At 41.6% G+C, this 26,838-nt stretch overlaps 1 protein-coding gene across 3 annotated transcripts in view; it reads left to right on the top strand.

Annotated features, from left to right (window-relative positions):
- LOC129866881 (F-box only protein 31-like) overlaps positions 1-13,500 on the top strand; it is a 33,420-nt gene extending 19,920 nt beyond the window's left edge. For all 3 annotated transcript variants that reach the window (XM_055939897.1, XM_055939896.1, XM_055939898.1), the window contains 2 exons: positions 240-595; positions 4,132-13,500. In XM_055939897.1, the coding sequence (XP_055795872.1) occupies positions 240-595; positions 4,132-4,354 (579 nt within the window). In that variant the 3' untranslated portion in view covers positions 4,355-13,500. The remainder of the gene's footprint in view (positions 1-239; positions 596-4,131) is intronic.
- Positions 13,501-26,838: the final 13,338 nt, after the last annotated feature.

The following is a 26,838-nucleotide window of genomic DNA, read 5'->3' as shown; positions in this document are numbered from 1 at the left end:
TTAAAGTAGTTGGATGGCATTGAGTTAGGTGGGCAGAACACTATATTACAGGTGGCCTACATATTCCATTGTGTATATAACAAAACCCTCAGTGCGATCTGTTCAGTTGGCATGAAGACATTTTGAAATTGAAAACAAAAGTCCTTATTACACGTTTGGGTAGTACCTCTTTCCTTTCAAAAAATTGTCCACATTTTGTGCCTACTGAACATGCCCCTGCCCTTTCTCCTTCCTCCTAGGGGGACCCCAATGTCCCAGCAGGCCAGCTAACGCTTGACGTGGACCTGAACCGGCCTGTGTGCCTGCCGGACCTGGAGCACCAGCGCAGCATGGAAGAGCTGTCTCGCCTGGTGCTGGGGGTGCACGAGGAGGCGCCGAACCCAGATGTGGCCCCCCAGGGGGCTGCTTCAGAGGGGGTTGTGGCTGGTGGTGCTGGGGCAGCGGGGCTGGAGTTGGCTATGGAAGCCCAATCAGAGAGCCCCCAGCCTGGGCCCAGTAGCAGCAGCAGCAGTGCTCCCTCAGAGGCCCAGCCTTTCGTCCTGCCTCTGGGGGTCATGACCCGCAATGAGGTTTACCCACGAACCTGCAAGATGTGGTGAGACCATTTATATCACACCTGTTCAGGTTGTTATTCACACATCCTCATATAGCCAAGAGTGCCAGGAAAATGTAGCTGCATAATATAATAAAATGGTCATTTAGCAGACACTTTTCTCCAAATGGACTGAGTTTATGCATGTATTCTGTGCATATCACACATTTCAAGTGTTACAAGCACAACACTCCGGCCAACTGAACCATTGGATCACAACATATGATACACCATCCAAAGTACCTTCAGAAAGTATTCATACCCACATTTTGTTGTTACAGCCTGAATTCAAAATACCCATCTACACACAATACCCCAAAATGACAATGTGAAAACATGTTTTCAAATGTATTGAAAATGAAATACAGAAATATCTAATTTACATAATTGTTCACACCCCTGAGTCAATACTTTGTAGAAGCACATTTGGCAGCTTTTACAGCTGTGAGTCTTTCTGGGTAAATCTCTAAGAGATTTCCACACCTGGATTGTGCAACATTTGCCCATTTATTATTTTCAATACTCTTCAAGCTCTGTCAAATTGGTTGTTGATCGTTGCTAGACAACCATTTTCAGGTCTTGCCATAGATTTAAGTTAAAACTGTAACTGACTTACAGGAACATTCACTGTCTTCTTTGTAAGCAACTCCAGTGTATATTTGGCCTTGTGTTTTAGGTTATTGTCCTGCTGAAAGGTGAATTCATCTCCCAGTGTCTGATGGAAAGACTGAACCAGGTTTTCCTCTAGGATTTGGCCTGTACTAAGCTCCTTTCAGTTTATTTTTTTGTCCTGAAAAACTCCAGTCTTTAACGATTACAAGCATACCCATAACATTGCAGCCACCACTATGCTTGAAAATATGGAGAGTGGTACTCAGTAATGTATTGGATTTGCCCCAAACATAACACTTTCTATTCAGGATAAAACGTTAATTGCTTTGCCAAAAAAAAAAAAAAAGTATTACATTAGTGTCTTGTTGCAAACAGTTTGAATATTTTTATTCTGTACAGGCTTCCTTCTTTCAACTCTGTCAATTAGGATAGTATTGTGGAGTAACTACAATGTTGATACTTCCTCAGTTTATGCCTATCACAGACAACAAAATCATTGGGCTCATGGTGAAATCCCTGAGTGGTTTCCTTCCTCTCCGGCAACTGTGTTAGGAAGGACGCCTGTATCTTTGTAGTGACTGGGTGTATTGATACACCATCCAAAGTGTAATTAATAACTTCACCATGCTCAAAGGGATATTCAATGTCTGCTTTTATTATTTGTACCCATCTACTAATAGGGGCCATTCTTTGAGGCATTGGAAAACCTCCCTGCTCTTTGTGGTTGAATCTGTTTAGCAGAGAGAACAGTCTATGACTAGGGTGGCGGGAGTCTTTTACACTTTTTAGAGCCTTCCTCTGAGACCGCCTGGTATAGAGGTCCTGGATGGCAAGAAGCTTGGCCTCAGTGATGTACTGAGCCGTACGCACTACCGTTTGGTACCTTGTGGTCGGAGGCCGAGCAGTCGCCATACCAGGCAGTGATGCAACCCGTCAGAATGCTCTCGATGGTTCAGCTGTAAAACCTTTTGGGGATCTGAGGACCCATGCCAAACCATTTCAGTCTTCTAAGAGGGAATAGGTTTGCGGATGTGTTGTTACCTAACCTTACCAACAGTGTGGGCGGTCCGTCAGGAATTCCAGGATCCAGTTGCAGAGGGAGCTGTTTGGTTCCAGGGTCCTTAGCTTAGTGATGAGCTTTTAGGGCACTATGGTGTTGAACGCTGAGCTGCAGTCAATGAATAGCATTCTCACATAGGTGTTCCTTTTTGTCCAGATGTGGAGTGCAATAGAGATTGCATCATCTGTGGATCTGTTGGGGCGGTATGCAAATTGGAGTTGGTGTAGGGTTTCTGGGATAATGGTGTTGATGTGGGCCATGACCAGCCTTTCAAAGCACTTAACGGCTACAGACGTGTGTGCCATGGGTCGGTAGTCATTTGAAATATGTTGGTATTAGAGACTCGGATAGGGAGAGGTTGAAAATGTCAGTGAAGACACTTGCCAGTTGGTCAGCGTATGCTCGGAGTACAAGTCCTAGTAATGCGTCTGGCCCTGCGACCTAGTGAATGTTGACTTGTTTAAAGGTCTTACTCACATCGGCTGTGTAGAGAGTGATCACACAGTCGCCCAGAACAGCTGATGCTCTCATGCATCAGCTGTGTTACTTGCCTCGAAGCGAGCATAGAAGTTATTTAGCTCGTTTGGTAAGCTCTTGTCACTGGGCAGCTCTCGGCTGTGCTTCCTTTTTGTATTCGGTAATAGTTTGCAAGCCCTGCCACATCCGACGTGCGTTGGAGCCGGTGTAGTATGATTCGATCTTAGTCCTGTATTGACGCCTTGCCTGTTTGATGGTTCGTCAGCGGGCAAAGCGGGATTTCTTATAAGCTTCCAGGTTTGAGTCTCGCTCCTTGAAAGCGGCAGCTCTACCCTTTTGCTCAGTGCGAATGTTGCCTGTAATGTACGGGTATGTACGTACAGTCACTGTGGGGACGACGTCGTCAATGCACTTATTGATGAAACCAGTAACTGATGTGGTGTACTCCTCAATGCCATCGGTAGGATCCCGGAAACATATTCCAGTCTGTGATAGCAAAAATGTCCTGTAGTTTAGCATCTGCCTACTTTTTTTATAGACTGAGTCACTGGCGCTTCTTGCTTTAATATTTGCTCGTAAGCAGGAGGATAGAATTATGGTCGGATTTGCCAAATGGAGGGTGAGGGAAAGCTTTGTATGCATCTCGGTGTGTGGAGCAAAGGTGTTCTAGAGTTTTTTTTTTTCCCCCTCTGGTTGCACATTTAACATGCTGATAGAAATGAGGCAAAACTGTTTTAAGTTTCCCTGCATTAAAGTCCCCGGACACTAGGAGCGCCGCCTCTGGATGAGCGTTTTCCTGTTTGCGAATGGCCGTATACAGCTCATTGAGTGCGGGCTGAGTGTTAGCATCGGTTTGTGGTGGTAAATAGAAAGCTACGAAGAATATAGATGAGAACTCTAGGTAGATAGTGTGGTCTACAGCTTATCATGAGATACTCTACCTCAGGTGAGCAAGACCTTGAGACTCCCTTAGATATTGTGCACCAGCTTTTGTTTACAAATATGCATAGTCCCCCGCTCTGTGTCTTACCAGAGGCTACTGTTCTATCCTGCCGATACAGGGATGAGGGCCTGTACGGGTGTTTGGAGTATATCCTTCCTGTCCGACTCATTAAAGAAACTCTTCGTCCAACTCTAGCACTGTGGTGCAGTGCCTTTGACCGCTGCGCCACTGGGGAGGCCAATTTGGCAACATTTTATTCCACTTTGACATTATGGGGTATTGTGTGTAAACCAGTGGGAAAAATATATATAAATTGATCCATTTTTAATTTCCGTCTGTAACAATAAAATGTGGAAAAAGGCAAGTGGTGTGAATACTTTCTGAAGGCACCATATGCTACGTAACAGGAAATCATGTTTAATTTATTTGTTTTTTCATTGATTTCAGCTTCTACGGGACGGGCCTGATTGCAGGCCACGGCTTCACAAGTCCGGAGCGCACACCGGGCCTGTTTGTCTTGTTCGATGAAGACCACTTCGGCTTCATCTGGCTAGAGCTCAAGTCGTTCAGCCTTTACAGCCGCCTGACGGACCGGCTGGCCCACGCCTATGCCCCCGACATGGAGCACTTTGAGGCCATGCTGCGCAACATGCAGTCTTGGACATCCTGATGGGGCAGACAGACACAGGCTTACCTAGACCACGTACACACATCCCGAGTGTTGACCGCACCTGGAAAACATTTGGGGACCTAGTTGTAACCTATAACTAAGACCCGTTGTTTTTTCCTGATCAGGTTATGTGGTTAGGCAAAACTCTTGGCCTTAATTATCACTCATGTATGTATATCTTTCCCCTATAGAACCCCTAAATGCTGATACACAGAAAAGCCCCATATTTACTACCCCTGTAGAATCTCTACTGTACACAGCTTCACAATCCCAAATCACCTCCACACTGTCCCACACATTTCTGGCCCTGGCCAGAAACAACCTTTTGCCCTACCCCCTAGGCACCTGAAGTATCCTTGCTCCCTGTTCCATGTTTCCCCTCTTTTCACCTCCACACGACATCAGTATCTCTTCTGCGGCATACCCAGAGGTCATATGACATGACAAAGGCTTCCTTAACAGCTTCTTGTTATTAATTTAAACCAGAGAAGAGGATTTAACTTTTCATCCCACAAACACCGGAACAAACGCTCCGTGCCTCTGAGTTGTAATTTATACACCATGTCTGTATTGCCTAATGCTACAGTGCCTTGCAAAGTGTTTTTCCTATTTTGTTGCATTACAACCTTTAATTTTAAATGATTTTTATTTCGATGTCATATAATTGACATGAAAAAAATGGTCCAATCTGGTGAAGTGAAATGAAAAAAATAAGTTAATGAAAAGGGGGAAAAGTGGTGCGTGCATATGTATTCATCCACTTTGCTATGAATCCCATAAATAAGATCTGGTGCAACCAATTACCTTCAGAAGTCACATAATTAGATTGCACACAGGTGGACTTTATTTAACTAAGTGTCACATGATCTCTATATATACACCTGTTCTGAAAGGTCCCAGAGTCTGCAACACCACTAAGCAAGTGGCACCACCAAGCAAGCGGCACCATGAAGACCAAGGAGCTCTCCAAACAGGTCAGGGACAAAGTTGTGGAGAAGTACAGATCAGGGTTGGGTTATATACAAATATCAGAAACTTTGAACATCCACAGAGTACCATTAAATCCATTATTAAAAAATGGAAGAATATGGCAACTCAACAAACCTGACAAGAGAGGGCGGCCCACCAAAACTCACGGACCAGGCAAGGAGGGCATTAATCAGAGAGGCAACAAAGACCAAAGATAATCTTGAAGGAGCTGCAACGCTCCACAGGGAGATTGGAGTATCTGTCCATAGGACCACTTTAAGCTGTGCACTCCACACAGCTGGGCTTTACGGAAGAGTTGCCATAAAAAAGCCATTGTTTAAGGACAAAAATAAGCAAAAACGTTTGGTGTTTGCCAAAAGGCATGTGGGAGACTCCCCAAACAGATGGAAGAAGGTACTCTGGTCAGATGAGACTAAAAGGTAGCTTTTTGGCCATCAAAGAAAACGATATGTCTGGCACAAACCCAACACCTTTCATCACCCCGAGAACATCATCCCCACACTGAAGCATGGTGGTGGAAGCATCATGCTGTGGGGATGTTTTTCATTGGCAGGGACTGGGAAACGGGTCAGAATTGAAGAAATGATGGATGGGAATACAGGGAAATTCTTGAGGGAAACCTGTTTCAGTCTTCCAGAGATTTGAGACTGGGACGAAGGTTCCCCTTCAAGCAGGACAATGACCCTAAGCATACTGCTAAAGTAACACTTGAGTGGTTTAAGGGGAAACATTTAAATGTCTTGGAATGGCATAGTCAAATCCCAGACCTCAATCCAATTGTGAATCTGTGGTGTGACTTAAAGATTGCTGTACACCAGCAGAACCCATCCAACTTGAAGGAGCTGGAGCATTTTTTTCTTGAAGAATGGGCAAAAATCCCAGTGGCTAGATGTGCCAAGCTTATAGAGACATACCCCAAGAGACTTGCAGCTGTAATTGCTGCAAAAGGTGTCTCTACAAAGTATTGACTTTGGGGCGGTGAATAGTTATGCACGCTCAAGTTCAGTTTGTCTTATTTCTTCTTTGTTTCACAATAAAACATATTTTGCATCTTCAAAGTGGTAGGCATGTGTAAATCAAATGATATAAACCCCCCCCCCAAAAATCAATTTTAATTCCAGGTTGTAAGGCAACAAAATAGGAAAAATGCCAAGGGTGGGTAAATAATTTTGCAAGTCACTGTAAGAGAAGCGAATGGAATTTCTACTAAAGCTGTTATTCTTTGATTTTGTTTGGATGCATGCTGCATTTTCAGTTTAATGCCACCTGTTTCCAATACTCTTATTCACAATCTGAGACACTTTTGGTTTGCTATATATTTGTGTGTACATTGCTCTTAGTTTGGTTCACAGGTGGCATTATGGTTTTAGAAAAGATCTCCTGTGCTTTTACTCTTTTCGTCACATGGTCAAGGAAAATATAATTTATTTTAATATTACAATATTACACAATTGGGCATTTGCATATCAGAAATTACAACTTTATTTTCTAAATACTTCTGATGGATAGTATGTAGTAAAATGGAAATATTTAATGACTGGATGTTTCAACATTTTAGTATTTTCTACATGTTGGCAAAAAGCTTACGTTGTACTGTAGCTGTATCAGCCATTTGTAGTTAGACTGATAGCATATTGCCCTATTGGATGCTTTTAACAGGATGTTATAAAGATATTGCAACACCAGTTAGGATAATGCCCGTTTGCAAAACATTGTACAACACAAAATGCTATTCAAGGTTCTCATCTTTATTCCCATTTGGACCCCAGGAAGAGTAGCTGCTGCTGCCTTGGTAGCAGCTAATGGGGATCCTACTGAATATTAAATCATACTGTACATTTACGTTGCGAAAAGTGTATGACTGTCTCCCATGGCCTGACGGTGGCACCCAGGGGCTCTCCTTTTTCAAGTGCACTTTTCTTGGCAGTACAGTGGATGGTTTTGTCTCAACTCCTCTATGGATTCCTTTCCATGATCCCTTTCCTTCATGACCACGAATGGCTGAAGGGACTGGAAGGGTTTTCCACTGTGGCTTTCCCCCATCTTCTCCTGACGACAGGTCCGTGATCATGGATTGCAGGACATAAGGAAAGGAAGCTAAGTTGATAGTATTGAGACCGTCACTAACTCAGAGGCTCCATTCAAAGCAGTTCTTTTGTATCAGACTGCAGCTTTACTAACGTTTGAAAAAAAAAAGCTATAGAGAGAGTAAAGAAGTAATATGTAAATGGAACCTATTTAATAAGCATATTTTAAATAATTTTTTTTTGTGACAGCTGTAGAAATTTGCATCATCACTTGGTTGATTTGAGTTTTGTAAGCAATGTCGCTCATCTGTTGTGTAAGTAGCGCTTCTGTGGTCAGCTGTTTAAATGAAGCAGTCGTGCGCTTTGTAAATCCCAGAGGCACAACCCTGCTTGAAACCTGTTAGACCTGTTGAACTGCTCACTCTGACTTCAGTTTTGCAGTTTCTCTTAACAATAATAAAAATAAAAAAACAAATTTTCCTCTTTCCCATTTCACACGTTTTGGAGCATAGCATAAGGTAACCAGTCCAACCAGTATGCATAATAATACTGTCCACACAGGCGATTCCTAGATTTTGTTTAATTTGAGTATAGGCTAGAGTCAGACCAATTATGCACAAAATACATCTTAAATCAGTTTTGTTAAATTGCCAAGTGTAAAATGCAGTCGGCTATGTATTGTGTAATGGCGCAATCCTAATATGTTTTGTTTTGTGTGGGAGCTTGGGCTCAAAAAGTCTAAAATGCAAATGGTTTAACCGGTTAAACTTCTTTCTTCAAATTGATCAATCACAGTGAGGCAAGTTTTAAAATCAAATTGTATGTCACATGTGCCGAATACAACATGTGTAGACCATACTGTGAAATGCTTACAAGCCCTTAACCAACAATGCAGTTAATAAAACTGTGTTAAGTAAAAAATAGATAAGTAAAAAATAATTAAAGAGCAGCAGTAAAATGACGAGAGGCTATGTACACTACCGGTCAAAAGTTTTAGAACACCTGCTCATTCAATGGTTTTTCTTTATTTTACAATTTTCTACATTGTAGATTAATAGTGAAGACATCAAAATTATGACAGCACATATGGAATCATGTTGTAACGCAAAAAAAGTGTTTATAAAATATATTTTCATTTGTTTTTTAGCCACCCTCAAATAGCTACCATTTGTCTTAATGACAGCTTTGCACAAGCTTGGCATTCTCTCAACCAGCTTCATCCTGGAATGCTTTTCCAACAGTCTTGAAGGAGTTCCCACATATGCTGAGCACTTGTTGGCTGCTTTTCCTTCACTCTGTGGTCCAACATCCCAAGCCATCTCATTTTGGTTGAGGTCAGAGGATTGTGGAGGCCAGGTCATCTGATGCAGCACTCCATCACTCTCCTTCTTGGTCAAATAGCCCTTACACAGCCTGGAAGTGTGTTGGGTCATTGTCCTGTTGAAAAACAAATGATAGTGGGACTAAGCCCAAAACAGATGGGATGGCGTATCGCTGCAGAATGCTGTGGTAGCCATGATGGTTAAGTGTGCCTTGCATTCTAAAGAAATCACTGACTGTGTCACCATCAAGCACCCCCACACCATAACAGCTCCCCCGTGCTTTACGGTGAGAAATACACATGTGGAGATCATCCGTTCACCCTCACCACATCTCACAAAGACACTGCGGTTGGAACCAAAAATCTCAAATTTGGACTCCAGACCAAAGGACACATTTCCACAGGTCTAATGTCCATGGCTCGTGTTTCTTTGCCCAAGCAAGTGTCTTCTTCTTATTGGTGTTCTTCAGTAGTGGTTTCTTTGCAGCAGTTTGACCATGAAGGCCGGATTCCTCTGAACAGTTGATGTTGAGTTACTTGAACTCTGTGAAGCATTTATTTGGGCTTCAATTTCTGAGGCTAGTAATTCTAATGAACTTATCCTCTGCAGCAGAGGTAACTCTGGGTCTTCCATTCCTGTGGCGGTCCTCATGAGAGCCAGTTTCATCATAGCTCTTGATAGTGCGACTGCAATTGATGAAGCTTTCAAAGTTTTTGAAATGTTCCGCATTGAATGACCATGTACTTTAAAGTAATGATGGAATGTCGTTTCTCTTTGCTTATTTGAGATTTTCTTGCCATAATATGGACTTGGTCTTTTACCAAATAGGGCTATCTTCTGTAAACCACCCCTACCTTGTCACAACACAACTGATTGGCTCAAACGCATTAAGAAATTCCACAAATGAACTTTTAAGGCACACCTGTTAATTGAAATGCAATCCAGTTGACTACTTCATAAAGCTGGTTGAGAGAATGCCAAGAGTGTGCAAAACTGTCATCAAAGTAAAGGGTGGCTATTTGAAGAATCTCAAATATAAAATATATTTTGACTTTTTTGGTTACTACATGATTCCATATATGTTATTTCATAGTTTTGATGTCTTCACTATTACTCTACAATGTAGAAAATTGGCTTGGGGGTAGAAGCTGTTGAGAAGCCTTTTGGACCTAGTCTTGGCGCTCCGGTACCGCTTGCCGTGCAGAAGCAGAGAGAACAGTCTATGACTAGAGTGGCTGGAGTCTGACAATTTTTAAGGCCTTCCTCTGACACCGCCTGGTATAGAGGTCTGGATCGCAGGAAGCTTGACCCAGTGATGTACTGGGCCGTACGCACTACCCTCTAGTGCCTTGTGGTCAGAGGCCGAGCAGTTGCCATACCAGGCAGTGATGCAACCAGTCAGGATTCTTTTGATGGTGCAGCTGTAGAACTTTGATCTGAGGACCCATGCCAAATCTTTTCAGTCTCCTGAGGGGGAATAGGCTTTGTCGTGCCCTCTTCATGACTGTCTTGGTGTGCTTGGACCATGATAGTTTGTTGATGTGGACACCAAGGAACTTGGCACTCTAAACCTACTACACTACAGCCCCGTTGATGAGAATGGGGGTGTGCTATGTCTTTTTCCTGTATTCCTCTCATCTCCTTTGTCTTGATCATATTTGAAGGAGAGGTTGTTGTCCTTGCACCACACAGCCAGGTCAGTGACCAAATCCCTATAGGCTGTCTCATAGTTGTCGTTGATCAGGCCTACCACTGTTGTGTCATCAGCAAACTTAATGATGGTGTGCCTGGCCATGCCTGAACAGGGAGTACAGGAGGGGACTGAGCACGCACCCCTGAGGGACCCCCGTGTTGAGGATCAGCGTGGTGGATGTGTTGTTACCTACCCTTACCACCTGGGGGCGGCCTGTCAGGAAGACTAGGATCCAGTTGCAGAGGGAGGTATTTAGTCCCAGGGCCCTTAGCTTAGTGATGAGCTTTGAGGGCACTATGGTGTTGAATGTTGAGCTGTAGTCAATGAATAGCATTCTCACATAGGTGTTCCTTTTGTCCAGGTGGGAAAGGGCAGTGTGGAGTGCAATAGAGATTGCATCATCTGTAGATCTGTTAGTGAGGTATGCATATTGGAGTGGGTCTAAAGTTTCTGGGATAATGCTGTTAGTGTGAGCCATGACCAGCCTTTCAAAGCACTTCATGGCTACAGATGTGAGTGCTATGGGTCGGTAGTCATTTAGGCAGGTTACCTTTAGTGTTCTTGGGCCCTTGCCAGTTTGTCAGAGCATGGTCGGAGTACAAGTCCTGGTAATCCGTCTGGCTCTGCAGCCTTGTGAATATTGACCTGTTTAAAGGTCTTACTAACATCGGCTACGGAGAGTGTGATCACGCAGTTGTCCGGAATAGCTGATTTTCTCATGCATGTTTCAGTGTTATTTGCCTAGAAGCAAACATAAAGTAATTTAGCTTGTCTGGTAGGCTTGTGTCACTGGGTAGCTCGCAGCTTTGCTTCCCTTTGTAGTCTGTAATAGGTTGCAAGCCCTGCCACATCCGACGAGCGTCTGAGCCGGTGTAGTACGATTCGATCTTAGTCCTGTATTGACGCTTTGCCTGTTTGATGGTTCGTCGGAGGGTATAGCAAGTTTTCTTATAAGATTCCAGGTTAGAGTCTCGCTCCTTGAAAGCGGCAGCTCTACCCGTTAGCTCAGTGCGGATGTTGCCTGTAATCCATGGCTTCTGGTTGGGGTATGTACGTACAGTCACTGTGGGGACGACGTCATCGCTACACTTATTGATGAAGCCAGTGACTGATGTGTACTCCTAAATGCCATTTAGAAGAATTAGTTTTTCCCCCTCTGGTTGCACATTTTAACATTCTGGTAGAAATTAGGTCAAACAGATTTAAGTTTCCCTACATTAAAGTCCCCGGCCACTAGGAGCGCTGCCCCTGGATGAGAATTTTCCTGTTTGCTTATGGCCGTATACAGCTCATTGAGTGCGGTCTGAGTGCCAGCATCGGTTTGTGGTGGTAAATAGACAGCTATGAAATATATAGAAGAAAACTGTCTTAGTAAATAGTGTGGTCTACAGCCTTTCATGAGATACTCTACCTCAGGTGAGCAAAACCTTGAGACTTCCTTAGATATTGTGCACCAGCTTTTGTTTACAAATATACATAGACCGCCACCCCTTGTCTTACCAGAGGCTATTGTTCTATCCTGCCGATACAGTGTGTAAGAGAACCCCAAATCAATGTAGTTCTCATCATACTTGCGCTTCGTCGATGGTCCAACGTCCCTGTCTGTTGTTCGGTGCTTTCTTGGGTAAGGGGGCAGTAGCTCTTCTGCTGCATCAGATTCACAACTGTGAGTGTCCATGTTAGCTGGGCTAGCAACAAATGTAGAATTACTGATGCTAGCATTGGATGTGCTTGTGGAAGCAGAACAACTTGTGGTCGACAGGTGCAGGTGTAGTACTGCTGGTAGTAGCAGTACTACCAGTAGAGTTGGTATGCGTCTCTATGGACACGGGCATTATTTTTTTTTTTACCATTTATCCATTTTCGAGCAGCCTCGTTTGGCTACATAGAGATCGTTAGTGGAATTCCTGTGAGAGAGTAACAATTAATGTGATTGGATGTTTATTATTTGACTAGGCTATCTGTATTTGGCATTGTGTTGTTATTTCACTGAACATAAGATAGTTAAATTTTATTTTTGGCAGTGAGAATGCTACTCGGGTTAGTAAAAATCCTCACCCAACAGTATAGCCCCCTAGGAAAATATAAATGGACTGTTTGAAAACGTGAAATATGTATTTTTTATTATAAAAGACAATGTGAATCACATTTTTATTTGGCGTACCCCCGACGGCATTGCGCGTTCCCCTGGAGTCTCACTCTTTTCCCCTCAATGTGTTCCGGTACCTCAAAGCCCCCCTGGGTATGAGCTGACAAATAGGTGAGCGGCTGCTTGTGTCTCTCAAACCATAGAAAGTATAGGCTAATGCATGTTTTCATGTTAATTTGTATGGAGGGGGGGTTTTATAGCCGTTGTAAGAGCAGGAATGGTAAACATAGCATCCCCAAACAGCTTAGTGAGTACATCATGGTTTTTCACCCGATTTACAGAGGTTCCCAGGTATTCATCTGCTATCAGCTCAGTTATCCACTGATCCTTTTGCTGAAGGAGACAAATACCATTTAGTGTAGCCACATTTTTATCTGTGCAATGTCTTGGCAGGTGTGACTGGAGTCTCTTACATCAGGGTAGAATAATGCCAGAAAAGGCATGACCTGCTCCCGGTCAATTCCATCCACCCAGGAATTAACAGTGAAGGAAAAGCAGCCAACAAGTGTTCAGCATATGTGAGAACTCCTTCCAGACGGTTGGAAAGCATTCCAGGTGAAGCTAGTTGAGAGAATGCCAAGAGTGTGCAAAGCTCTCAAGGCAAAGGGTGGCTACTTTGAAGAATCTCAAATATATTTGGTTACTACATGATTTCATGTGTTATTCCATAGTTTTGATGTCTTCACTATTATGCTACAATGTAGAAAATAGTACAAATAAAGGAAAACCCTGGAATGAGTAGGTGTGACCAGGAGGGTGTTCTACTCATTGATTTATGTGGCTGGGTTGTATGGTTCCCAATTATGCGCAGCTGGTAATCGTTGCCTCTAATTGGGGATCATATTTAGGAAGCCCTTTCTCCCACCTGCTTTGTGGGATATTGTGTATGTGCTTGTTGCACTACGTTCCCGTGTCGCTGTTGGTTTGTAGAAGTTTCACCTTGCATTAAAAATGTGTAACTATAATCACGCTGCGCTTTGGTCCGTCTTTCATCACGAACGTGACACTTTTGACTGATACAGTATATAGATAAATAACTCTTATTACTATGCAATTGCTAAAGAATTTTATAACATGTTACTACAGTTGTTAAAGATATTCCTAAATAGCTGAAATAACTTAATGTTAACTTAGTGTTATCCAAGTCACGTAAAATATCACATTCAATATTATTGTTATACATTTTGAAATAAATTCTCAAAGCTGACTTAAGTTTGCCAGTAGCCTACCAAATTTGTCAGTGTTGGCTCCAGTCATGAACGGTACCTTGTGCATCTCGTGGTTTTGGAAACTCCAACTTGGGCAGGAAATGCCCGTCAACAATCACACCACAATACAACAATTGATTCTTTAAAAATACAGAAGTTGAGAACATGATTATTAAAGTAAAAAAAGGAAAGTCACATCATTCAAGCAGTATCCCTCTAAGGAACGTTTTAGGCTCAAATAATTTGTTTACAGGACATCACTTGAGATAGTTGTGATGAAAATAGTATATTGATGATGTGATGTAGACCTTGAACTGTGTCGATTTTTGTTTGCCACAGACAAGGGGTCAGAGCTCATGGTAACATCCATAGCTGCAGTACCACTCAGAGCACGATGGAACACATCAGCAAACAACGGTGAATGAAGCTGCCAATTACTAACAATATTAAGAACCCTGACGAAGGCCATGCAGGCGAAACGCATCAGAGTTTTTCAACTTTGTTTCCATTGAACATGCCATACAAATAAAGGCATTTTAATTAATTATATGAAGAATGCCTTGGTCCTCCTTTCTTTTTAATGACCAATTTACCCCTTTTACCAAAGAGCATCTTCTGTCTACCAAAACCTACTATTATGTACCTTAGCAGCGCTTCCCTTCCTCCTTTTCCCCCTAAATATTAAGAGCCTGTTCAAAAGCGCAAACAATCTGTGTGTGTGGATCCTCACCAATGCGCTCACTCCACCAGCAGACTCTGCAAAAACGGTGACCAACTTGGAGTTGCCCCAAAAGTTGTAATTGTGCTCCTGGACTAATTTAATGCCAGGCATGTTAATTTTAACACTCCAGTGTTAATATAGGTCCACTCATCAGTGTTAATTTAACACTTTTTCTGGTGTTAATATTGAAACACTGATTGTTAAGACATAACACTTCAGGTGTTGTTCAAATGCTTCAGATAGTTTCCCCCCCCTTTTTTGCCAGGGCATGACTATGTTTATTATTTCACCTTTATTTAACCAGGTAGGCCAGTGGAGAACAAGTTGTCATTTACAACTGCGACCTGGCCTAGATAAAGCAAAGCAGTACGACAAAAACAACACAGATGAGCAGCAAATTCCAGTTCTTATTTCCTGGTGGAACAACATCACTCAAAATCAAGGGGAAGTTTCACAAGACAGAGTTTGAATAGGATTAAGTGCTATGCTATTTCCACTGTTCTCTAGCTTGACTTTAGTTGGATGGTTTTTGCGCTCCATGTACTGTACCCACAGTCAAACGAGTAGATTCTAGAGAGAAGCGCATAGACATATTCAAACAACAATTTTAACTCAAACGGAGCCACCCCTTCAAGAATGTCATGCATTATGTCCACAGAAAAATGACTACAAACATGGAAGTGCTGAAAACTGTTTAGTTTAGAATGTTTCTTCACACCATACACAGATGGGAGCTGTGGGACTGATTCAAATGCATTTCAAATGTATCTTTACCACGCAAGACAATCTTAGGGTCATCCTCACTGTAAACCGTCTGAGCATTAGACTTTTCTATCAAACAGAACTGGCAAAAGTGATGACCACTGAAGGACTCTGAAACCAAGGACTGCATGCATCCCCAAATTGTTTCCAGTTATTTGACAAATTAACTCTATCAGTTGAAAAAGGCAAATTTACACCATGACTCTCCAGTTTAACATCATTAACCAAGGGCTCAAGAATGACATCAAAGCCATATTTATTTTGATCTTGATAATGAAATAATGACACTAAATGAAAATCCATCACGGCAGAGTTAAACTTGGGTGGCAGATTCCAGACGACAAAATAAATGGTGTCTATCTTGTGAACACCACGCTTGGATTCAAGTGGGTTGGCAGTTTTAAAGCCATCATAGTACAATTGGATCTGTAAAGCATTTCTATGTTTTGAGAACAAGGGATGAGTCTAAAAGTAACTTCCATCACAAAAGTCTTCATAAGTGTCTTCCACAGATGAATCACTAGGTGCATTTTCCTATAATTTACAGATTTCATAATTGCGACACATGAACGTCAATGTTTCCAGTATAGGAATATATACAAACGTGTCTTGCACTGGGACTTGATCATACATGCCTGTTTGTTTATTTCGCCTGCTATCATGTCTAACTCCCAACACTACTTCTATTGGCGCCACAACACCACATTTTTGGTTGAAGTACTTTGTTCTCTTGGTTTCTATGTTAAAACTGCCAAATGGGTTTTAAAAGTTCTCAAAACTTTCCTTTACAGTAGATGCAGAGGGGTTATCCATAGGCATAAGTGACAGAATATCTTGTTTAATTTGTAGCCCAGTAGTAAGCTCTTCTAAATCACACTACTGTTGACACAACACTATTTGCAACACCACTAGCTTGCAACTTGGCAGTGACGGAGACACACATATCTTTAGCAAGACTGTCCATTCTTCTCAAAACAATCACTTTGGTGTCCCACATGATAACACTCAATGTCGCCACCCATTTATGGAGCTTCTGTCTGGACTGGAGAATCAGCAACATGAGAGGGCCCTTCTAAGCTTAATGCATCAACTACTTGACCAATATCCTTATGAATACTATTCAAATGTTTTCTGAAACCTGAGCATCTTGAAAACTGCTGTTTACAACCATCTTGAGCACAGACCAATCTAAACGTATTGGAGGGATAGAAGCTATGCTCAATCCTTAAATGAGATATCAATGACTGGCTGTTTCTGTGCAACACTTGACAACAAATGCACCTTAACATACATTTATCTAGTAAAGAAGTTTTGTCCTCAACTCTATCACGCTACATCAACATTGTAGATGGTTGTCTGCACAAATGTATAGAAGTTGACAAAAGCATCTGACTGGTATAAGTCTGGCTGCACAACCAATTAGCAAACTTATTGCAAATTGAGAAATCATGTGACTACACTGAATAAAAAGAAGAAACTACACTATGAAACAAAGATAAATGAAATAAATAAAAAGCTTTGGAGCACCTTAAATGAAATTTGGGGGAAAAAGGCAAACTCAGCTCCATCATTCATTGAATCAGATGGCTCATTCATCACAAAACCTACTGATATCGCCAACTACTTTGCTAATCTTGCCAATGACAACAATTATTAAACTTAGGCATGACATGTCAGCAACAAATGCTGACACTACATATCCAAGTATTTAAAAAAATAATAATAATCACCTTTATTTAACTAGGTAGGCAAGTTGAGAACAAGTTCTCATTTACAATTGTGACCTGGCCAAGATAAAGCAAAGCAGTTTGACACATACAACAACACAGAGTTACACATGGAGTAAAACAAACATACAGTCAATAATACAGTAGAAAAATAAGTCTATATACAATGTGAGCAAATGAGGTGAGATAAGGGAGGTAAAGGCAAAAAAAAGGCAATTTTGGCGAAGTAAATACAATATAGCAAGTAAAACGCTGGAATGGTAGATTTGCAGTGGAAGAATGTGCAAAGTAGAGAAATAAACAATGGTGTACAAAGGAGCAAAATAAATAAATAAATACAGTAGGGGGAGAGGTAGTTTGGGCTTAATTATAGATGGGCTATGTACAGGTGCAGTAATCTGGGAGCTGCTCTGACAGCTGGTGCTTAAAGCTAGTGAGGGAGATAAGTGTTTCCAGTTCCAGAGATTTTTGTAGTTCATTCCAGTCATTGGCAGCAGAGAACTGGAAGGAGAGGCGGCCAAAGAAAGAATTGGTTTTGGGGGTGACCAGAGATATACCTGCTGGAGCGCGTGCTACAGGTGGGTGCTGCTATGGTGACCAGGGAGCTGATATAGGGGGGGACTTTACCTAGCAGGGTCTTGTAGATGACCTGGAGCCAGTGGGTTTGGCGACGAGTATGAAGCGAATGCCAGCCAACGAGAGCGTACAGGTCACAGTAGTGGGTAGTATATGGGGCTTTGGTGACAAAACGGGTGGCACTGTGATAGACTGCATCCAATTTATTGAGTAGGGTATTGGAGGCTATTTTGTAAATGACATCGCCAAGTCGAGGATCGGTAGGATGGTCAGTTTTACAAGGGTATGTTTGGCAGCATGAGTGAAGGATGTATATCTGACCAAATTATGAAAGACAAGCATTGTAATTTTAAATTCCATAAAGTTGGTGTGTAGGAGGTGAAAAAATGATTGTTGTCTATCAACAATGACAAGCCACCGGGGTCTGACAACTTGGATGGAAAATTACTGAGGATAATAGTGGATGATATTGCCACTCCTATTTGCCATATTTTCAATTTAATCCCACTAAAATGTGTGTGCCCCCAGGTATGGAGGGAAGCAAAAGTTATTCCGCTACCTAAGAATATTAAAGCCCCCTTTACTGGCTCAAATATCCAACCAATCAGCCTGTTACCAACCCTTGGTGACTAGATACAATGCTATTTCACAGTAAACAAATTGACAACAAACTTTCAGCATGCTTATAGAGGATATTCAACAAGCACAGCATATACACAAATGACTGATGGTTGGCTGAGAGAAATTGATGATAAACAGATTGTGGGGGCTGTTTTGTTAGACTTCAGTGCGGCTTTTGACAATATCGATCAGTCTGCTGCTGGCAAAACTTATATGTTATGGCTTTACACCCCCTGCTATATTGTGGATATAGAGTTACCTGTCTAACAGAACACAGAGGGTGTTCTTTAATTAACCTCTTGAAGCTAGGGGTTTATGTTTGGAAAAATAACGTTCCCAATGTAAGCTGCCTATTTCTCAGGTCCAGATGCTAGAATATGCATATAATTGACAGAGTAGGATAGAATACACTTTAAAGTTTCCAAAACGGTCAAAATATTGTCTGTGAGTATAACAGAACAGATTTTACAGGCGAAAACCTGAGGAAATCCAACCCGGAAGTGACTCTTATTTTGAAAAATCACTGTTCCATTGCCTGTCTTTCGTCCATTTAAAGGGATATCAACCAGATTCCTTTTCCAATGGCTTCCACAGGGTGTGAACAGTCTTTAGACAGTTTCAACTCTTATTCTGAAAAATGAGCGAGATTTATCAAAACGCGTCAGTGGATAGACGGATGTCCTTCCATTAGTTCATGCGCGCAAAAGTTGTAGCTCGACATTTTCTTTCTCTGTTATTGAATAGTTTACCGTCCGGTTGAAATATTATCGATTATTTATGTTAAAAACAACCTGAGGATTGATTATAAAAAACTTTTGACATGTTTCTACGAACTTTACAGATACTATATGGAATTTTCGTCTGCCCTTCATGACTGCTCGAGCCTGTTGATTTCTGAACATAACCTCCATTTGGTTGGTGCGTTTTTGGATATATAAATAATATTTACCGAACAAAAGGAACATTTATTGTGTAACTGGGAGTCTCGTGAGTGCAAACATCCGAAGATCATCAAAGGTAAGCGATTAATTTTATTGCTTTTCTGGCTTTCGTGACCAATATACATTGCTGCTAGCTGTTCGTAATGTTTTGTCTAGTGATCGCTTGGATTGCTTTCACTGTAAAGCATATTTTCAAAATCTGACACGATAGGTGGATTACAACAAGCTAAGCTGTGTCTTGGTATATTTCACCTGTGATTTAAATATTTTTTGTAATTATTTTTGAATTTGGCGCTCTGCAATTCAGCGGTTGTTTACCAAAAGGAACCCGTTAAAGGGATCCGTGCGCCAAGAGGTAAATGGAAGCCTCTCCAACATATTCCAGGCAGTTTATACAATTTTTTAAAAATACAACACATTTACAGATTTACATGTAGAATCAGGAATTCCCTGTAGGCCCATTACTTTTTTCAATCTTTACTAATTAATTGCCACTGGCTTTGAGTAAAGCCAGAGTGTCTAAGTATTCGGATGACTCAACACTATACATGTCAGCTACTACAGCGACTGAAATGACTGCAACACTTAACAAAGAGTTGCAGTTAGTTTCATAGTGGGTGGCAAGGAATAAGTTAGCACTAAATATTTCTAAAACTAAAAGCATTGTATTTGGAACAAAACACTCACTAAATCCTAAACCTCAACTAAATATTGTAATAAATAATGTGGAAATTGAGCAAGTTGAGGTGGCTAAACTGCTTGGAGTTACCCTGGATTGTAAACTGTCGTGGTCAAAATATATTGATACAACAGTAGCTAAGATGGGGAGAAGTATGTCCATGATAAAGCGCTGCTCTACCTTAACAGCACTGTCAACAAGGCAGGTCCTACAGACTCTAGTTTTGTCGCACCTGGACTACTGCTCAGTCGTGTGGACAGGTGCCACAAAAATGAACTTAGATAAATTGCAATTAGTTTAGACCAGGGCAGCACAGCTGGCCTTGGATGTACACAGAGAACTAATATTAATAATATGCATGTCAATCTCTCCTGGCTGAAAGTGGAGGAGAGATTGACTTCATCACTACTTGTATTTATGAAAGGTATTGTTGAATGCACCGAGCTATCTGTTTGAACTACTGGCGCACAGCTCGGACACCCATGCATACCCCACAAGACATGCCAGAAGAGGACTCTTCACAGTCGAGAGCAGACTATGGAAGGCGCAGAGTACTACATAGAGCCATGACTACATGGAACTCTATTCCACATCAAGTAACTCATGCAAGCAGTAAAATTTGATTTGAAAAACTGATTAAAAAACAGCTCATGAAACAGCGGGGACTGTGAAGCAACACAAACATAGGCACAGACACACGCACACACACACACACACACACACACACACACACACACACACACACACACACACACACACACACACACACACACACACACACACACACACACACACACACACAATGATAACATATGCACTATAGACACACGTACACATGGATTTTGTACTGTAGATATGTGGTAGTTGTGGAGTAGGGGCCTGAGGGCACAGAGTGTGTTGTGAAAACTGAGAATGTATTTGTTATTTTAAATTGTATAAACTGCCTTGATTTTGCTGGACCCCAGGAAGAGTTGCTGCTGCCTTGGCACCAGCTAATCCATAATAAATATAAATACAAATATGTCAGGTTAAAGACAAAGCAGGCTTTGAACAGTTAATCAAACACACACAAACCACTAGTTGCCTGGCAGGGAACAAGCCTCTTGCCCACCACAATGTGTGAGTTGTCAATCTTGATCCAATAACAACATTAGAGGATTAGAAATACAAAACTTAAAAACAAAAGGTGTCCATGTATGCCGATGACTTAAGTTTTATATTAAGTCCGCAAGCTAGATCCCTGCAATGTCTCATTGAAGATCTAGATAACTTTTCTGGACTCTCTGGACTAAAACCTAATTATGATAAGTGTACAATATTACATATTTGTCACGATCGTCGTAATATGGAAGAGAGGAGGACCGTGAGGCGCAGCGTGATACGAATACATACTTCTATTTAATAAACGAAGAGAAACAATATAGACAAATACAAAACGAACGTGAAGCTATAAATGACAAGTGCAGACACAGGCAACTTACATATAGACAATAACCCACAACCCACAATACAAAACAGGCTACCTAAATATGGTTCCCAATCAGAGACAACGCAAAACACCTCTCTCTGATCGAGAACCATATCAGGCCAAACACATAGAAATAGACAAACCAGACATACAACATAGAATGCCCACTCAGATCACACCCTGACCAAACAAAACATAAAACATACAAAGCAAACTATGGTCAGGGCGTGACAATATTGGATCTTTAAAAAATACAACTTTTACATTACCCTGCAGTTTACCTATAAAATGGGCTGACGGTGAAGTAGACATACTTGGTATTCATATCACAAAAGACATAAATGAGCTCTCTACAATGAATTTCAATAGAAAAATTGTAAAAATAGACAAGATCCTGCAACCATGGAGGTAAATACCTGTCTATTTATGGAAAAGTCATATCTCAGTTTAATCACTTACTTAAGGCACTGCCTACTCCTGATGATTCATTTTACAAATCATATGAGCAAAAAATATTTTGATTTATCTGGGACGCTAAACCAGACAAAATAAAGCATGCATATCTATATAATGAATAGGGTGGGCTGAGATGATTACATATGAAAGTATTAAACCTCTCTAAAAGCTTCAATTACTCTAATGTTTTACTTGAACCCTAAATGGTTCTCAAGTAGATTACTAAGAAAAGCTCATCCATTGCTTAAAAAGGCCATTTTGCCTTTGTGCAGATTGCCATGTCTCATTTTTGATTAATTGATACTTTTTCCCCCCCAAAGAGCTGGCTGCAATTTCAATTTAATTCCCCTGAAAAGATCTAACAAATATTACAACAAATATTATGGCTGAACTCAAATGTTCTGGTTGATAAAATACCTGTTTTTATGGGAAAGATGTTTGAAAAGGGTATTTTGTTCTTGTAAATTGGAATGGTTATCAGAATTGTACGGGAAGGTCTGCTCAATCCAAGAGTACAATCAATTGATTACAGCATTACAGCATTACCCCAAAGGATCAAAACTGGCAAAGGAATACAATTAGCGTAAATAGGAAAGTATACCAGTTTCATTTGAGGTAGCCCGTTTCTGGTCTCAGGTTCAGGAATGGCTGAAAATGCATAATATTGATCTAAAATTGAACCTTGAAATAGTACTTTTGGGAGATCAGGATAGACCGGGTCAGTCAGTTACTAATATACTAATACTCTTAGTAAAAGTATTTATCTTCAAATTGCAGTCTGTGGATTCTTTTTGATTAGATAGATTGAAATTGTAGGTTAAACATCACAGCATAGTTGAAAGATATGTGGTGCGTAGAAATCAGAAGAGGGTGGCCAGCAGAGATAGGTGGGATGGGCTGAGGGAAGCTGAGGGTAGCTGAGGGTTGGGATGTGGAAATGGAGAGAAGTGGGAGTGGAGTTACTACACGATTCTGACTTAGAATATGTGGACAACTATAAATACCTAGGTGCCTGGCTAGACTTTAAACTCTCCTTCCAGACTCACATTAAGCATCTCCAATTCAAAGTTAAATCTAGAATCAGCTTCCTATTTCGCAACAAAGCATCCTTCACTCATGCTGCCAAACATACCCTCGTAAAACTGACTATCCTACTGATCCTTGACTTCGACGATGTCATTTACAAAATATCCTCCAACACTCTACTCAGCAAATTGGATGCAGTATATCACAGTGCCATCCGTTTTGTCACCAAAGCCCCATATACTACCCACCATTGCGACCTGTATGCTCTCGTTGGCTGGTCCTCGCTACATATTCGTTGCCAAACCCACTGGCTCCAGGTCATCCAGGTCATCTAAGTCTTTGCTAGGTAATTCCCCGCCTTATCTCAGCTCACTGGTCACCATAGCAACACCCACCTGTAGCACGCGCTCCAGCAGGTGTATTTCACTGGTCATCCCCAAAGCCAACACCTCATTTGGCCGCCTTTCCTTCCAGTTCTCTGCTGCCAATGACTGGGACGAATTGCAAAAATCCCTGAAGTTGGTGACATATATCTCCCTCACTAACTTTAAGCGTCAGCTGTCAGAGCAGCAGCTATGCCCAGCCCACCTATAAAATAGCCCATCCATCCAACCAACTACCTACCTCATCCCCATATTTGTTTTTGTTTTTCTGCTCTTTTGCACTCCAGTATTTCTACTTGCACATCCTCATCTGCTCATTTATCACTCCAGTGTAAATTGCTAAATTGTAATTACTTCGCCACTATTGTCCTATTTATTGCCTTACCTCCTTACTTCATTTGCACACACTGTATACAGATTTTTCTATTGTGTTATTGACTGTATGTTTGTTTATTCCATGTGTAACACTGCGTTGTTGTTGTTTGTGTCGCACTGCTTTGCTTTATCTTGGCCAGGTCGCAGTTGTAAATGAGAACTTGTTCTCAGCTGGCCTACCTAGTTAAATAAAGGTGAAATTAAAATAAATATGAAGGCCACATGTGAAGTTCCTCATTTTGGTAGAGTTCCTTGGGCAGGAAGGTCCCATCAACATTCACAGGAAACCTCATCTTATAGCTCTCTGATCAGAACGACAATTAATTACGGGTGTATAGTTTATGGAACAGGAGCGAAGACTTGGCTTCAGCAGCTGGACAGAATCCAGTATATAGCTTTAAGGATATGTATTGGTGCATTTAAATCAACATTTGTATGTGCATTACTAGTGGAGGCAGGTGAGATGCCTTTGGATATACGACGTAAATAATTGTCATTAGCTTATTGGGTTAGGCTGAAAGGCTGTGAGGTTGATCATCCCACATCTGTTGTTCTAGATAGACAAGGCAGTGGTTTTGGTTGTACAGTTGGAAAGCTTGCTGATGAGAGTGGTTTGAGGGAGTTGGAGGTTGGCCCTTCTGAGGTGATAGGGGATGTTCCACTGTGGTTACTCCCAGATCCTGTTGTTCTAACCTTGGTAGAGAAAATAAAAGATTGGTCAGAAGTCAGTGATATAAGGAAACTGGTTGACAATTACATTAGTAGAAATGTTTTCAAAGATGGATCCACAGGAGAAGGCGTTTACATTCCTGAATTTGATGTGCAGCACAGGAGTTTGGTGGCACCATAATTGGGGAGGATGGACTCGCGGTAATGGCTGGAGTGAAATGAGTGGAATGGTATCAAATACATTCTATTCTATTCACTCCATTCCAGCCATTATTATGAGCCGTCCTCCCCTCAGCAGCCTCCACTGACATGTAGATATGTAGAAGACTAACAGATGAACTGTCATTATACTCAGCTGAACTGTTAGCGATGGTAGTTGCCCTCCAGTGAGTAGAGGATGTTCAACCTGTCAGAATTATGGTATGCTCAGATTTCCTGTCTGTATTGAATAGTTTATCATCTGGCAAATCTAATAGGAGTGAGGTTTTCATTTTATTAAGGAGAATTGAGAGACTGAGTGTAGTAGTGAGATTCTGCTGGGTCCCAGCCCATTCGGGTGTGGAAGGGAATTAAATTATAGACCATATAGCCAAAAGAGCTTTAAAACAAGATATCATATATATTAATGTTCCAGTGGGTAGAGGCGAGGTCAAATGTAAGATCAGAGCCTTTTTGATAGATACTTGGCAGAAGAGATGGGACTCTGAGCCCAAGGGCTGGCATTTATATGCCCATCAAAGAAACGATGATGGACCAAGATTCAAAGGTCAGATTAGGAAGGAAGAGGCAGCGTTTGCCACACATCTATCAAAAAGGCTCTGATCTTAGGGATTATGGGGATGGAGGAGGGTCTATTAGAAGTTAGTAGGGATCTTTTTATTTTCTCAGAAGTACTGAGTTAGGTAGGAGGATTTAGAAATGTGGAGCTAATGTTGTAAACCATGATTGACCACACTCCAGCACAGTAGGTGACGGAAATTACCTTTAACATTTGTTTGCGGCCCACCATTATATCATAGAAGAAGAAGAAGACAGTGAATTTGGTATTAAACATGGGATAATCCATAAAACTGACCCTCCCTCGAACATGGTGCAGATGGTTCCCATCTGTAGTCACGGTGACAGCACCAGAACCTTTGTGTTCCAGTTGATGCCTGCACTGGTCAGCTTCCTGCGAAGTAAAGACTCAGGTCGCATTCCCCTGCTCAGACATTGCATTCAGCAACCAATGTTGCGTGCCACGTCATCGACTGTGCCATTGGGCACTATATGATGTGGTTAGCTGATACTTAAAGGGTAATAAGCAGAGATTTTACTCACCAAAGCAACAACAGTGTGGTCAAACACTTCATCTATATTTATCTACAAACATAGTTTAAAATGTTTTTTTTATTAACTTTTGCTGTATATATTTATTTACCTATTTTCAGATATCTTCGGGACTACCCACAATGCACTATTTCTCAACCTCAAATGGAGGTTCTACTCTGTGCTTTCGAGTTCATATGCTAGCTTGGTAGCTAACTCAAACTGGATAACGTTTGCCACACCTCATGCGCTTCACATACTTTGTGGCTGTGTTTTCTAGTGGGAACCAATTAGCACAGCAGGCTTTCGTGCCTTCTTGCCGTAGGCTCAAAACAAAAGAGAAAATCATACCTGCTTGCTCCATTATTGTCCATTATTCCTTTTGTTTGGTCAACTTTTTGGCATGTTCTCTGTGAAGTAGAATTGATAGGGGCACTCAAGGTCGGGGAGTAGCAACCTATGTCCTTGATAAATTACTGTCTAGAGATGGGAGAACCTTCCAGAAAGACTACCATCTCAGTAGCACTCCACCAATCAGGCCTTTATGGTTGAACGGGCAGACGGAAGCCACTCCTCAGTAAAAGGCACATGACAGCTCGCTTGGAGTTTGCCAAAAGGCACATAAAGACTCTCAGACCATGAGAAACAAGATTCTCTGGTCTGATGAAACCAAGATTGAATGGCAAGCGTCACGTCTGGAGGAGTCCTGGCACCATCTCTATGGTGAAGCATTGTTGTGGCAGCATCATGCTGTGGGGATGTTTTTCAGCGGCAGGGACTGGGAGACTATTCAGGATTGAGGCAAAGATGAACGGTGCAGAGAGATCTTTGATGAATACCTACTCCAGACTGCTCAGGACCTCAGACTGGGGGCGAAGGTTCACCTTCAAACAGGACAACGACAGGTGTGCCTGTGTACATGTATGAGTTCCAGAAAACTACCAGCATGCTTAAGAAGACGAGGCCAAGTCTAACCATGGAGATTAAATCATGTTTGTATTTGGACTCTGCTTCACAACATCACATGTTAAAATGGATGGTAAAGGAGTAAACCTCAGCCGTGAATATTGTGGAAGGACCACCAGAGGGCAGGCTGAGCTCACGGATGGTAGCCCAACAAGGCATGGGAGACAGGTGAACCAGAGGCAATTAAGCACAGCTGACACTACTAATGAGATATTCTCCTTCCCCTATAAGAGAGAGTATGGAACCAGCAAGAAGGGGAACTATCTCTGGAAGATGGCCACCGAGACAGAGGAGCTATCTAGGAAGAACCATTAAGACGGTGACAATGTCATGACTTTTTTGTTGTAATTTAAAGACAATCGTATTGTGTTCCTGTTTTGCTCTGGAGAAGAAGATATATGTTTTATTCCTTTGGAG

This window comes from Salvelinus fontinalis, chromosome 12, assembly GCF_029448725.1.
Source record: "Salvelinus fontinalis isolate EN_2023a chromosome 12, ASM2944872v1, whole genome shotgun sequence".
Taxonomy (NCBI): Eukaryota; Metazoa; Chordata; class Actinopteri; order Salmoniformes; family Salmonidae; genus Salvelinus; species Salvelinus fontinalis.
The sequence above is the reverse complement of the archived record's forward strand: the minus strand, read 5'-3'. Positions and strand labels throughout refer to the sequence as shown.